Raw genomic sequence first — 13742 nt, forward strand, 5'->3', positions numbered from 1 at the left:
TTTCATCTTTTACATAGTGAACTAGTTACTTTAATAAGAGCTTATTTAAAGCTGATTGAATTTCAGCACGCTACTTCTATGAATGTCAGCAAGAGACTCATTAGTTACATTTTTCAATCGCTTGCCTCATTGTGCAGTTATACGAGACATCTCTGGTCCGTCATGGTTTGATGACTCTGGGGCCCAGCGGTTCTGGGAAGACGACTGTCATCACAATCCTGATGAAGGCCTTAACTGAGTGCGGGAGGCCTCACAGAGAGATGCGGATGAATCCCAAAGCGATTACTGCGCCTCAGATGTTTGGCCGACTGGACACCGCTACTAATGACTGGACAGATGGGATTTTTTCTACGCTGTGGAGAAAAACGTTAAAAGCTAAAAAAGGTACGCGTCAACTCTCCTTTGTGAACCTCCCCCCCCACCCCACCAGTTCAATAGCACGTTTAATTCTTTGCAGGTGAAAAGTGATTTTCGCTTTTAATTATTCGCAGGTGAAAACATTTTCCTCATTTTAGATGGCCCCGTGGACGCCATTTGGATCGAGAACTTAAATTCCGTGTTGGACGACAATAAAACCCTCACGCTGGCCAACGGAGATCGCATCCCCATGGCCCCGAGCTGTAAGCTTCTGTTCGAGGTGCACAACATCGAGAACGCGTCTCCCGCCACGGTCTCCAGGATGGGCATGGTGTACATCAGCAGCTCGGCGCTCAGCTGGAGGGCGATCCTGCAGGTGGGCCGGCCGCGCGAGCGCGCTCAGCTGCCCCCCCCCCCCCCCCCCCCGTCCGGCTCCCTGCTAAACCCGGGTTGTGTTTCTGTGCGGCAGGCGTGGCTGAAGAGGCGCACCGCGCAGGAGGCCACCGTGTTCCTCGCTCTGTATGACAAAATATTTGAAGATACGTATACGTATATGAAACTAAACCTCAATCCAAAAATGCAGCTCCTGGAGTGTAACTATATCATGCAGGTAAAGGTGGTTTGTGTACGTTCACTATTTAGATGGCACACTTGCCCCCCCCCCCACCCGCTCGCAGTTTAGAGGTGTCCGCGATAGAAGATTCTCACCATCGGTAGAAGTACTTTTGTGATAGGGCTGTGAGGGCTCGCGAAGTTTGATTCCTATTAAAGATTTTGTGAGATTTCATTAATGTTTTTATTGCCATCAGTTTTATTATTTTCTCTTCCCAGGGTGGGTATTGGCAGGGGAAGAGGAGTGAAATGATCTCTCCCACCGTCAAGCTTAGTAACCGTCCCAGAAAGTGCACCCAATAATGACACTAGGCTAAATAAATAAAGCAGGCATTCCTCCGAAAAGCACAAAAAAGAGCTGGTGACAAGAAAACTCGAATGGCAATCTCAGCATTGCAAATTTAGAGTCTACCAGATAGGGAAAAGCTTTAAACAATCTTCCAGGTAGTTTCTAGCATTGTATGTGTTTTCCTCTCATACTCAGTTTCCCTTAATAGTCTTTGGAAAAAATCAGAACTAATAGATTATGGAGGGCTCCCCTGCTTCTAGGCTATAGGTGATCTTTCATGATCCGGTCTGGTGCTTTGGTTTTCCCTAAGTTTAATAAGGGACACCAGTCAGCGAGGGTGGGTACATAAGAAGTAATACATAAGGGCCCAAATCAATGAATTATTTAATAATGACTTTAAAATGCATAATGTCGGTGAAAATCTTATTTGAATTAATTTTGTTTTGCAAGACTGAGGATGTCTTACTGTAGATACATTTCTTTTTGATGCCATATGGGAGTTGGCACACTTTTCCTTGAATGAGCATGTAGCAAATATTTAGGCAAATGTTTGCACAACTGTCTGTCTAAAGGCAGCCAGACACGATGCCGACATGAAAGAGTGTGGCTGTGTTTCAGTAAAACTTTATTTGCCAAACAGGTGGCCGGCCCCTGGGGCCAGAGTTTGCTGAGTGCTGCAAAAACTGAAAAAGAAATACAATCTCTGTTGTAGAAAATTTGGGGTAAACTTTAGATCCAGAAACTACCTTAGAAAACATGTAGTCTAGAAAGAAAGGAAAGGAAAGAGAGAAAGAAAGGAAGAGAGGGAGGGAAGGAGGAAGGAAGGAAGGAAAGAAGAAAAGAAAAAGAAAGAAGGAAGGAGGAAGGAAGGAAGGGAGGGAGGAAGAAAACATCTAGTTTAGGTCCTTTGTTTTTCAGATCAGGAAACTGAGGCTCAGTGAGGTTGGTGGCATGAGCTGGGGATAGAAACCACAACCCAGATTCCCATTCTGACATCTTTTCTGCTAGTCTGTGCAGCCTATTGAAAGCAAGATGACCTTTCTCTAAATGCTGTTTGCTGTAGGACAGTGATCAAACAATACCTGGAGATGTATTTTTTTCTCCCCCCCTTTTCTCCTCCTTTTAAATTTATTATTTAAACGTTTTTGTTTCAAAAACTTGAGTACAAAAGTTTATTGTATTGTATTTCAAATGTTTTCAGTCTCTCAATCTACTGGAAGGTTTAATTCCCTCCAAAGAAGAAGGTGGTGTTTCATGTGTTGAACATCTTCATAAACTATTTGTGTTTGGCCTAATGTGGAGTTTAGGAGCCCTTTTGGAGCTGGAAAGCAGAGAAAAGCTTGAGGCCTTTTTACGCAATCATGAAAGCAAGTTAGACTTACCAGAGATACCTAAAGGCACGAGTCAGACCATGTATGAGTTTTACGTTACTGATTACGGTAAGTAGAGTGACTTATACCTGAAATGAGATGATCTCTTTTTCAATAAGAAAAACAAAAACTTCCATAAACTCTTCTATGGGGAAATATTAAGCCAATTATAAATAACATGATTACTAATACGATTTTTAAAAGGCATTTTAAAGAATAGTAGAATTTTGCATCTTGGCCATGCTGGGAACTGGTAAGAGACTCTTGGCTTCTCCTCTTTTTGGAGCTGCCTAAGTGAAATCTTGCAGAGGTAAGTTGGCAATACATCTCATGTCATGTACTTTCCGTTGCTTGAAGAGAAAAGGCAGCAGTGTCGAGAACATAGATCCTCCATGATGCAATAACAGATCAGTCCTACAACTGCCCTGTTGGAAATGTCAGAATAGTTCGAGAATGAACCAAGCTGATGGGGTCCTACTTACATGTAGCAGACTTGGCAAAGGCCAGTGCTGTCACCTGAACCCCCAGCCTCCTGTGTGTGGCAGGGCCTAGCTTCTCTGTCTCTGAGAGAAATGCCCTTGAGTTTGGTACCCTTTACCCAGAGTGTAGCTCCCAATTCTTCTAAGCTCCAGAGAAGATAAAACGTGCTTCCTAAAAACTGTATTTACCTCTAATTTTTCCTAAAACCACAAAGCAGCAAAAGCATTTGTTGTTTTTGTTTTAATGCATAAACTCAAAAGAACAAGAGAGTAGACAGCAATAACAGCATTTTGAAAGCAAGAAAGCAGAAAGGTAAGGGGCACTTGATTGAGCACACTGGGCAAGGTAAGTCCTAAACGGACAGTGGGAAGAGTTGAGAAGCAATGGAGTGTATGCTACAGAACCTTCAAAGGGTTTGAGATTTGGAAACTGGCATGAAGGTAGAGGTAAAACCAGTGGGCTGTTTGTAAGTCTGTTTAAGAAACAAACAGACCTTCAGGTTTTCTTTCCAAAGTCACACTTTTGCTAGACAACTGCATCCGCCTCACCGTGGCCAAAGACTGAAGAATTAGTTTTTGGGGAGTATGAAACACAGAGTTGCCTAGACTTGGAGGACACTGGAAGAATCATACTGAAAATAGAGACTAAGTGAAAGTTTGTGTTTTAAAGGGATTTGTAAAGAGACTGAGGTAAGTGAATTTTTTTCAGCTGACCATCTTTAATCAGAATGACCAGTAATTCTGTGTGTGATTAGACGCTGTTAAAGATTTGGGGTCATTAAAGGGAGCTCTGCTTCAAAATGCAGACTAACAGTGAAATGCATCCTGAAATCTAGATATGAATTCTGTTACAGTCCAAAGCCAATCAAAAGATGGTTCTTTGAAAAGATCAATAAGATTGATAAATCTATTACCAGAGATATCAGGGGAGAAAAAGAGAAGGCATAAATTACCACTGTCCAGAATGAAAGAGGGAACATCCCTACAGGCCCTATCGACATTAAAAAATAAGAAATGAATACTAGGAACAATGTTACAAAAGTATATTTGACAATGTAGGTGAAATAGGCAAATTCCTTGAAAGATACAAACTACCAGACCTCATCAGGAAGAAACAGGTATCCTACATATCCCCATATTCACTAAAAAAATGTATAATTAAAAACCTTGCTACAAAGAAAACTCCAGGCCCAGATGGCTTTACTGATGAATTCTACCAAACACTTAGGAAGAAATAATACCAATTTTACAGAAATGCTTCTAAAACATATAAAATGTAAGGAAGAAACACCCAGACTATTTTATAAGGACAATGTTATCCTAATATCAAGACCAGAGAAATACAAGAAAAATAGACTATAGACCAGTATCTCTTAGGAATATTGACACTTCTTTTCTTTTCTTTCTCTTTTTTTTTTAATTTTTGTATTTTTTTTTATTTTAAGGAGGCTCCACACCTTATATGGGGCTTGAACTCATGACCCTGAGATCAAGAGTAGCATGCGCTACTGACTGAGCCAGCCAGGTGCCTGGACACACATTTCTTAACAAAATTTTAACAGGTTAAATCCAAGTGAGCATTTATTCTATGAATGAAAGATTGGGTTAACATTAAAAAGGCAATCAATATAATTCACCATATTAACAGACTAAAACCCAAACAAACCATCAGTCATCTAAATAGATACAGAAAAGCATTTGACAAAATTTAACACCCCTTTATAATGAAACTCTTAGTAAACTAGGACTAGAAACTTTATTATTTTGACAAAGAGCATCAACAAAAAAGCTAACATTATACTTAATGGTGAAAGTCTGAATACTTCTGTCCCAAGATCAGGAACAATTCCAGACTTCAAGTTATATTACAAAGCCGTAGTAATCAAAACAGTATAGATATTGGGACAAAAATAGACACAGAGATCAATGGAACAGAATAGAAAACCCAGAAATAAACCCATAATTATATGGTCAATTAATCTTCTACAAAGGAGGAAAGAATAAGGGGAAAAAAGACTGTCTCTTCAACAAATGTTGGGAAAACTAGACAGCTACATGCAAAAAAATGAAACTGGGCCACCTTTTTACACCATACACAAAAATTAACTCAAAATGGATCAAAGACCTCAATGTGAGACTTGAAACTATAAAAATCCTACAAGAGAGCATAGATAGTAACTTCTCTGACATCGGCTGTAGTAACATTTTTCTAAAAATGTCTCCTCAAGGAAACAAAAGCAAAAACAAACTATTAGGACTACATCAAAATAAAAAGGTTTTGCACCATGAAGGAAACAATCAACAAAACTAAAAGGCAGCCTACTGAATGGGAGACAATATTTACGAATGACATATCTGATAAAGGGTTAGTATCCAAAATACATAAGAAATGCTATAACTCAGGGCACCTGGGTGCTCAGTCAGTTGAGCATCTGGCTCTTGATTCCAGCTTGGGTGATGATCTCAGAGTTGTGGGATCAAACCCTGTGTTGGGCTCCACCTGTGTGTGCAGCCTGCTTGGGATTCCCTGCTTGTCCCTCCCTCTCCCTCTGCCCCTCCCCCACTCATGCCCATGTGTACTTGCTCTCTAAAAATAAATAAATATTTAAGAACTGATACAACTCAACACACACAAAAAAACAGATGATCCAATTAAATGGTTAGGAGACGTGAATAGACATTTATCCAAAGAAGACAAACAGATGGCCAACAGACACGTGAAAAGATGCTCAACATCACTGGTCGTCAGGGAAATGCAAATCAATCCTACGATGAGGTGTCACATCACACCTGTCAGGATGGCTAAAACGAACAACACAAGAAACAACAGATGTTGGTGAGGATGCGGAGAAAGGGGAGCCCTCTTACACTGTTAGTGGGAATGCAAACTGGTGCAGCCACTTTGAAAAACAGTACGCGCAACTAATGAATCATGGAACTTTACATTAAAAACCAGGGATGTACTGTATGGTGACTAACACAATATAATAAAAAAATATTATTATTAAAAAAAAAAGAAAAACAGTATGGAGTTCCTCAAAAAGTTAAAAATTGAACTACCTGATGATTCAGCAATTGTACTGCTGGGTATTTATCCAAAAAATTATAAAAATACTAATTCAAAGGGATACATGCTTCCCTATGTTTATTGCTGCATTATTTACAGTAGCCCAACCATGGAAGCAGCCCATGTGTCCATTGACTGATGAATAGATAATGAAGATGTGGTATATAGATATACAATGGAATATTACTCAGCCATAAAAAGAATGAAATCCTGCCATTTGCAATGACATGGATGGAACTAGAGAGTATAATACTAAGCAAAATAAGTCAGTCAGAGAAAGACATACCATATGATTTCACTTGTATGGAATTTAAGAAACAAAAGAGCAAAGGAAAAAAGAAAGACAAACCAGGAAATAGACTTTTTTTAAAAAAAGATTTTATTTATTTATTTGGCAGAGAGAGACAGCGAGAGAGGGGACACAAGCAAGGGGAGTGTGAGAGGGAGAAGCAGGCTTCCCGCCAAGCAGGGAGCCCAATGCAAGCCTCGATCCCAGGACCCTGGGATCATGACCTGAGCCAAAGGCAGGTGCTTAACAGCTGAGCCACCCAGGTGCCCCAAGAAACAGACTTTTAACCCTAGAGAACAAACTGATGGTGACCAGAGGGGAAGTGGGGGGGGGTGGGTAAAACAGGTGGTGGGGATTAAGGAGGGCGCTTGTCATGATGAACACAGGGTGATGTATGGAACTGTTGAATCACTATATTGTACATCTAAAACTAATATAACACTATGTTAACTATACTGTAATTAAAATAAGAAATGTAATAAAAATGTGTATCTGATAAAATAATTTAATACAGAATGCAATTCCATAATAATGGGTAGATAGCCAACCCAAGTTTTTAAAAAATGGGCAATACGTTTAAATACATGCTTCACCAAAGAAGATTTATAAATGGTGAAAAAAGCACATGAAAAGATATTCTTCAATGGTTATTGAAGAAACGCAAATTGAAACTCTAATGGAATATCATTACACAGCCACCAGAATGACTAAAATGAGAAGATTAGTTCTACCAAATATTGGCGAGAACGTGGAACAACTGGAACTCTCAAACAGTACGCAATGGTATAGCCATTTTGGAAAACAGTTTCTCAGTTTCTGAAAGTTAAACATACATTCAACATATATATGACTTGATATTTTGCAAGGAAATTTGAAATTGAGGTTTCTCCTCTAGTACTATTTTCTTTGCTACTGTCAAATGTGTGCTCCCCTGCTCTGTTTTCATGCATTCTGTTTACGTAGTGGCTTTTTTTGGAACAATCCTGAATCATAGTTAAGATTTCTGGAGACATTTAAAATGCCAGTTAAAATGAACAAAGCAATATCAACAATGCAAGTAATCTAATTTAAATGGTAGCCATCTGAGCATGTCTGACCGAGTTTGCCTAGCCGATAGTGATTGCAAGGCTTCATAGATTGTAAGGCACATTCCAGATATGCTAAAGTATAAATAAAATTTTTTTTAGGATTATGAAATGTAATAATAACTATTATGCCAATATTATCAGCCAGCAAATTACTAGTTATATAATATCAGTTAATAAATTTGTAGTCAGGAGGCTGAGTACTTTATTAACCAGTTTTAGGGCTAGATTTATTTTCCCCACTTCCCATGCAAACATTCCATGTCCACTCATCAGTTACCCCCTTTTGGCCTTTTCCATCCTTTCAGTTGATGTGGGTTTCCTACTAGATACTAAATATGTCATTGGTTTTTACCGCTAGCCAATTCTAATTCCATTTTAGGCCAGATCTCTCTAGATGAATGATTTAGAAATTAAAAAACTGACTTTATAAAGAGGCAACACAGATTTAAATGATCAAATGGCATATATATTAGATAAGCCAATATGTTAACGTATTTTTGGAAAATGTTTTAAATGTTCATATGATTCTGTTGGCTGTTTATAGCATTTGCATTTTTATATTTTGAGATAACTTTCAAAGAATGCAGTTTTCTTAAGATGAATTTTTACTTACTGTGCAGGTGATTGGGAGCACTGGAATAAGAAACTTCAGCCATATTATTATCCAACTGACAGTATTCCAGAATATTCATCCATTTTGGTTCCAAATGTTGACAATGTTAGAACAAATTTTTTGATAGACACCATTGCAAAACAACAGAAAGTAAGTTTGATAGTTTCTTCACTGATCACAAACCTATATAAAACACATGCCTTTTCACATACTGCAGGTAGAAAAATTGAATTCCAGCACAAGGGGCTAGTGCCATTCGAGGAAAATGCATTTGGCAAATGAACCCCAGGATACACTCCCAACTCAATATCCCATGAACTGCTGACTTCCAGCTTGCTAAGGAAAGTGGGTGTCTGCTCAGAGAGTCCCTCCTTACTCCCATGGACACATGAATATTTTCCCATACTTTCTTCCAACACAGTTATAGTACACATTTTATATTCAGATCTTTAATTGAACTAGGATTGATTGATTTTTAGGATTTATTTTGATGTGCATCTAATTCTAAAAAGTAATTAAAATTAGTTGTATTAATTATGACAATGAAAGAATAGCTACCAGAACCATAAGATATTGAAAGCTAAATGCGGTGTTACAACCCCTTTCAACATGATAACCTGATTATTGCAGGCCGTTTTGCTCACAGGAGAGCAGGGAACTGCAAAAACTGTAATGGTGAAGGCCTATTTGAAAAAATACGATCCTGAAGTACAGTTATCCAAAAGTCTGAACTTTTCATCTGCCACAGAACCCATGATGTTTCAGGTAAAACCCATCATTTGCTGAGGTAATCAACATCTTAAATGTTTTGAGTGCTGGTTACAGTAAAATGTGTATGCATATAAAATCTGCTCTGTGTGTGTGTGTTAATAGGAAACGGGGCTGCACTTGGCATTCAGTATTCGCTTTCCTGGGCCAAATCCAAACAGCAGATTTTGACCTAATATTGAGGCTGAAGCCGAACTTTGTGTGTAAAATTAGTGATTAACATTGCAGTAATTTATTTTGTTATCTTACAGTGTCTATTTTAGTAATGATGTGTATGCGTATTAAATAACTCAGTTCTACTCTGAAAGACGTGCTCATCATTTCTAGGAATGTGGGTTGAAATCTAACACTTAAGACAAACATTTCCTCTTCTCTAGAGAACAATGGAAAGCTACGTGGATAAGCGAATGGGAAGCACGTATGGGCCGCCAGGAGGCAGAAAAATGACTGTATTTATTGATGATATTAATATGCCTGTGATTAATGAATGGGGAGATCAGGTATGGCTAAAATAATCTCCTATAAGTGATATTTAATCAGTAGTTTTACTTATATATAAAAGGTGTCACTGGCCTTCGTCGTATGAAGCCTAGCAGCAATCGGTCTTCTTTGGCTTCTCTGTTACTGGCTGGCATTCTTCCTCTTTGAAAGCTCTGTGTGTTCTCAGCAATACTTCTTCCTGCCTTCGGGCTTCTTGATTTCAGTGCCCTTTCTGGTTCTTCTCTTCCTTTCCTCAGGGTTTTATCCTTGCTGTTACCTCTTACTGTATATACTTCCTCCGAGGAATACCTCATTCAGAAAACACCTTTTTTCCCCCTTCTTTTTAACTCTGCCACACACACGTCTTCCTTGTGATCTTCTGTCAACCTCAGAGTCATTCTCCATCAGAGAACCTCAGTGATGCTTTCAGAATTCTGCACGTTCCTTGTGGGATTCCCAATACCTCCCTCCCACCCCTGCCCACCGCCTCATCGTAATGTCTACCTAGAGCCTCCCATCCGGCCTTTTATCTGAGTTCACCTCAGATACCTGTAGGAAGTCAGGGCTCCCAGGTCCATGCTCACCCTGAGACTATTCCTCAAATAGCTCTGCATGGCCCTTGAAAGAGCAAGAAGAGAAAAAGCCAATGATGGAACCCTATGGAACAGTTGCATGTGAGGGATGGGTGGAGAAAGAGTGGCTTAGGGAGTGATCCAGAGTCACAAGATGAATCTGGAAGAACTGAGCCTCTGAATTCAAACGAGGAACAGTTTTCAACAAGGAGGGAGTGTTAGCAGTGTCAGAGGCTATAGAAAAGGAAGATAAGAACATAAAACCCAAACCCAAAACATTCAGTAGCATTGAAGCCTCAGGAGTAAATCCGTCCCACATTCTGATTTAAAGTAGTTCGAAGTGTTGAATGTTGATACTTGGAACTCTGACTGCTGTTGTAATTGTACCAACTGTTCCATAACTCACCTATTTAAATTTATTTGGAGTTCCATTTTATCAACGTAGTAAAGAGCACACTGGACTCAATCCAGATGTTTAAGTTACTGTTCTGTTCATGAGTGGTAGCATTTAAATCAAATTGCCTTGCAGGTGACCATCAATATTCACAAACGCTTCATTGACAAGAGTGAATATTTTCTTCTAATCTCAAGTGTACTATTTTATAGGAATTGTGGAGAAATGTGATAGTGATATGTCACTAAAGTATCACTGTATAAAATTTCAGATAACTAATGAGATTGTGCGACAAATGATGGAAATGGAAGGAATGTATAGCTTGGATAAGCCTGGAGACTTCACTACTATTGTTGATGTGCAGATCATAGCGGCAATGATCCACCCTGGAGGTGGTCGAAATGATATTCCCCAACGTTTAAAAAGACAGTTTACTGTGTTTAATTGCACATTGCCTTCAAATGCTTCAATAGACAAAATTTTTGGTATGACTATTTCTGATTTTTTTTAATTGTATTACATAAAGGACATAAGCCATGCAAAACCTTATTTAAGAGGTAAAAAGGCTCTGTCTGTAGTAGGAATTAAGTATCTAAAATGGAGAGCTAAATACCAGAAAAGAGGGACTAAACAGTAAGAAGACTCATGTTTGTAGCCCATTCTAAAAATATTTAGAAATAGTCTTGTTGAAGTTTGGCTTTAAGGTTTTAGTTTTCTTGAAATGATTAATGAGAGAAATTTGGGCTAATGAATGACAGCATATCTGTCCTAGAGTAACAATATAATATATCAAGTCGAAAGCATTTTTATATGTTAATGAAATGAGATTTTTTGATGACAAATTTAGGCTCATATAAATTGTTTCATGAAAAATTATGTATATGAAGACATACAAGAGAAACTGACCCATGCATATATGCACATTAATTGACATAGCAAGTACTATAGATTAGAAGGGAAAGGGGAGACTTTCAGTAAATGGTAATGGGATATTTAGTAATTCTAATGTGAAAATAATTGAAATTGAACCCTACCTCACACTAAGCATAAAATCAATAAGATGGATTCAAGACCTAAAGAACATTTGGAAGAAAATATAGGAAAATACCTGAATGACATCTGGTTAGGAAATTGATTGATTGATTGATCGATTCATCACTAACATATAACTGGCTGATCAAAACAAGTGCCCTCCTTAATACCCATGACCTGGTTAGCCCATCTGCACACACCTCCTTCTATCAAATTTCAGTTTGTTCTCTGCTGTTAAGTGTCTCTCAAGGTTTGCTTCCCTCAATCTCTCTCTTTCTTTTTTTCCTTCCCATATGTTCATCTGTTTTGCTTCTTAAATTCCACATGGGTGAAATCATATGGTATTTATCTTTCTCTGACTTATTTTGCTTAGCATAATACAGCGTAGCTCCAACCACATCATTGAAAATGGCAAGATTTCATTCTTTTTGATGGTTGAGTGATATTCCATTGTATATCTGTATACAATATCTTCTTTATCCGTTCATCAGTTGATGGAAAGTCGGGCTCTTTCCACAGTTTGGCTATTGTTGATAATGCTGCTATAAACATTGGGGTGCATGTGACCCTTCGAATCTCTATTTTTGTGTCTTTTGGGTAAATACCTAGTAGTATAATTGTTGGATCATAGGATAGTTCTATTTTTATCTTTTTGAGGAACCTGCATACTGTTTTCCAGAGTGGCTGCACCACTTTGCATTCCCGCCAGCAGTGTAAGAGGGCTCCCCTTTCTCCACATCCTTGCCAACACCTGTTGTTTCCTGTGTTGTTGATTTTAGCTATTCTGACAGGTGCGAGGTAGCATCTTATCATAGTTTTGATTTGTATTTCTCTGATGATTAGTGATATTGAGCATCTTTTCATGTGTCTGTTGGCCGTCTGTATGTCTTCTTCGGAAAAATGTCTATTCATGTCTTTTGCTCATTTCTTAACTAGATTATTTGTCTTTTGGGTGTTGAGTTTTATAAGTTCTTTGTATATTTGGATACTAACCCTGTATCAGATATGTCATTTGCAAATATCTTCTCCCATTCCACAGGTTGCCTTTTAGTTTTATTGTTTCCTTCACTGTACAGAAGCTTTTTATCCTGATGAAGTCCCAAAAGTTCATTTTTGCTTTTGTTTCCCTTGCTTCTGGCGACATGTCTAGTAAGAAATTGCTTCAGCTAAGGTCAAAGAGGTTTCTGCCTGTGTTCTCCTTTAGGATGTTGATGGATTCCCACCTCACATTTAGATTTTTCATCCATTTTGAGTTTATTTTTGTGTATGGTGTAAGAAAGTGGCCTAGTTTCATTCTTCTGCATGTTGCTGTCCAGTTTTCCCAACACCATTTGTTGAAGAGACGGTCTTTTTTCCATTGGATATTCTGTCCTGCTTTGTCGAAGATTAGTTGGCCATATAGTTGTGGGTATATTTCTGGGTTTTCTATTCTGTTCTATTGATCTATGTGTCTGTTTTTGTGCCAATGCCATACTATCTGGATGACTACAGCTTTGTAATGTAGCTTGAAGTCCAGAATCATGATGCCTCCAGCTTTGCTCTTCTTTTTCAATATTGCTTTGGCTATATCGGGTCTTTTGTGGTTCCATACAAATTTTAGGATTGTTTGTTCTAGCTCTTTGAAAAATGCTGGTGGTATTTTGATAGAGATTGCATTAAATGTATAGACTGCTTTGAGTAGTATAGACATTTTAACAATGTTTGTTCTTCCAAGCCATAAACATGGAATGTTTTTCCATTTCTTTGTGTCCTCTTCAATTTTTGTCTTAAGTGTTTTCAGAATACAGATCTTTTACCTCTTTGGTTAGGTTTATGCCTAGGTATCTTATGGGTTTTGGTGCAATTGTAAATGGGATCAATTCTTTGATTTCTTTTTCCATTGCTTCATTATTGATGTATAGAAATGTAACAGATTTGGTCTCTGGGAAACAAACTGAGGGCTTCAGAGGGGAGAGGGGTGGGGGATTGGGATAGGCTGGTGATGGGTATTAATGAGGGCACATATTGCATGGTGCACTGGGTGTTATACATAAATAATGAATCATGGAACATTGTATCAAAAACGGGATGTACTGTATGGTGACTAATATAGCAAAATAAAAATTATTAAAAAAAAGAAATGTAACAGATTTCTGTACATTGATTTTTTTGTATCCTGAAACTTTACTGAATTGGTTTATCAGTTCTATCAGGTTTTTTTTTTTTTTTGTGGAGTCTTTTCGGTTTTCAATATATACTATCATGTCATCTTCAAATAATGAAAGTTTTACTTCTTCTGTACCGATTTGGATGCCTTTTATTTCTTTTTGTTGTCTGACTGCTGTGGCTAGGA

General features: G+C 38.2%; 1 protein-coding gene across 1 annotated transcript in view; it reads left to right on the forward strand.

Moving 5' to 3' along the window:
• The window catches only part of DNAH8 (dynein axonemal heavy chain 8), a 377771-nt gene that overhangs the window by 204220 nt on the left and 159809 nt on the right, over window positions 1-13742 (forward strand). Inside the window, exons 49-56 of the mRNA XM_045786311.2 lie at window positions 138-384; window positions 492-733; window positions 827-967; window positions 2460-2697; window positions 8172-8314; window positions 8795-8929; window positions 9310-9432; window positions 10650-10863. Coding sequence (XP_045642267.2) covers window positions 138-384; window positions 492-733; window positions 827-967; window positions 2460-2697; window positions 8172-8314; window positions 8795-8929; window positions 9310-9432; window positions 10650-10863 — 1483 coding nt within the window. The remainder of the gene's footprint in view (window positions 1-137; window positions 385-491; window positions 734-826; window positions 968-2459; window positions 2698-8171; window positions 8315-8794; window positions 8930-9309; window positions 9433-10649; window positions 10864-13742) is intronic.

Source organism: Ursus americanus, chromosome 32 (assembly GCF_024610735.1).
Source record: "Ursus americanus isolate L20-20 chromosome 32, mUrsAme1.1.p, whole genome shotgun sequence".
Lineage (NCBI taxonomy): Eukaryota > Metazoa > Chordata > Mammalia > Carnivora > Ursidae > Ursus > Ursus americanus.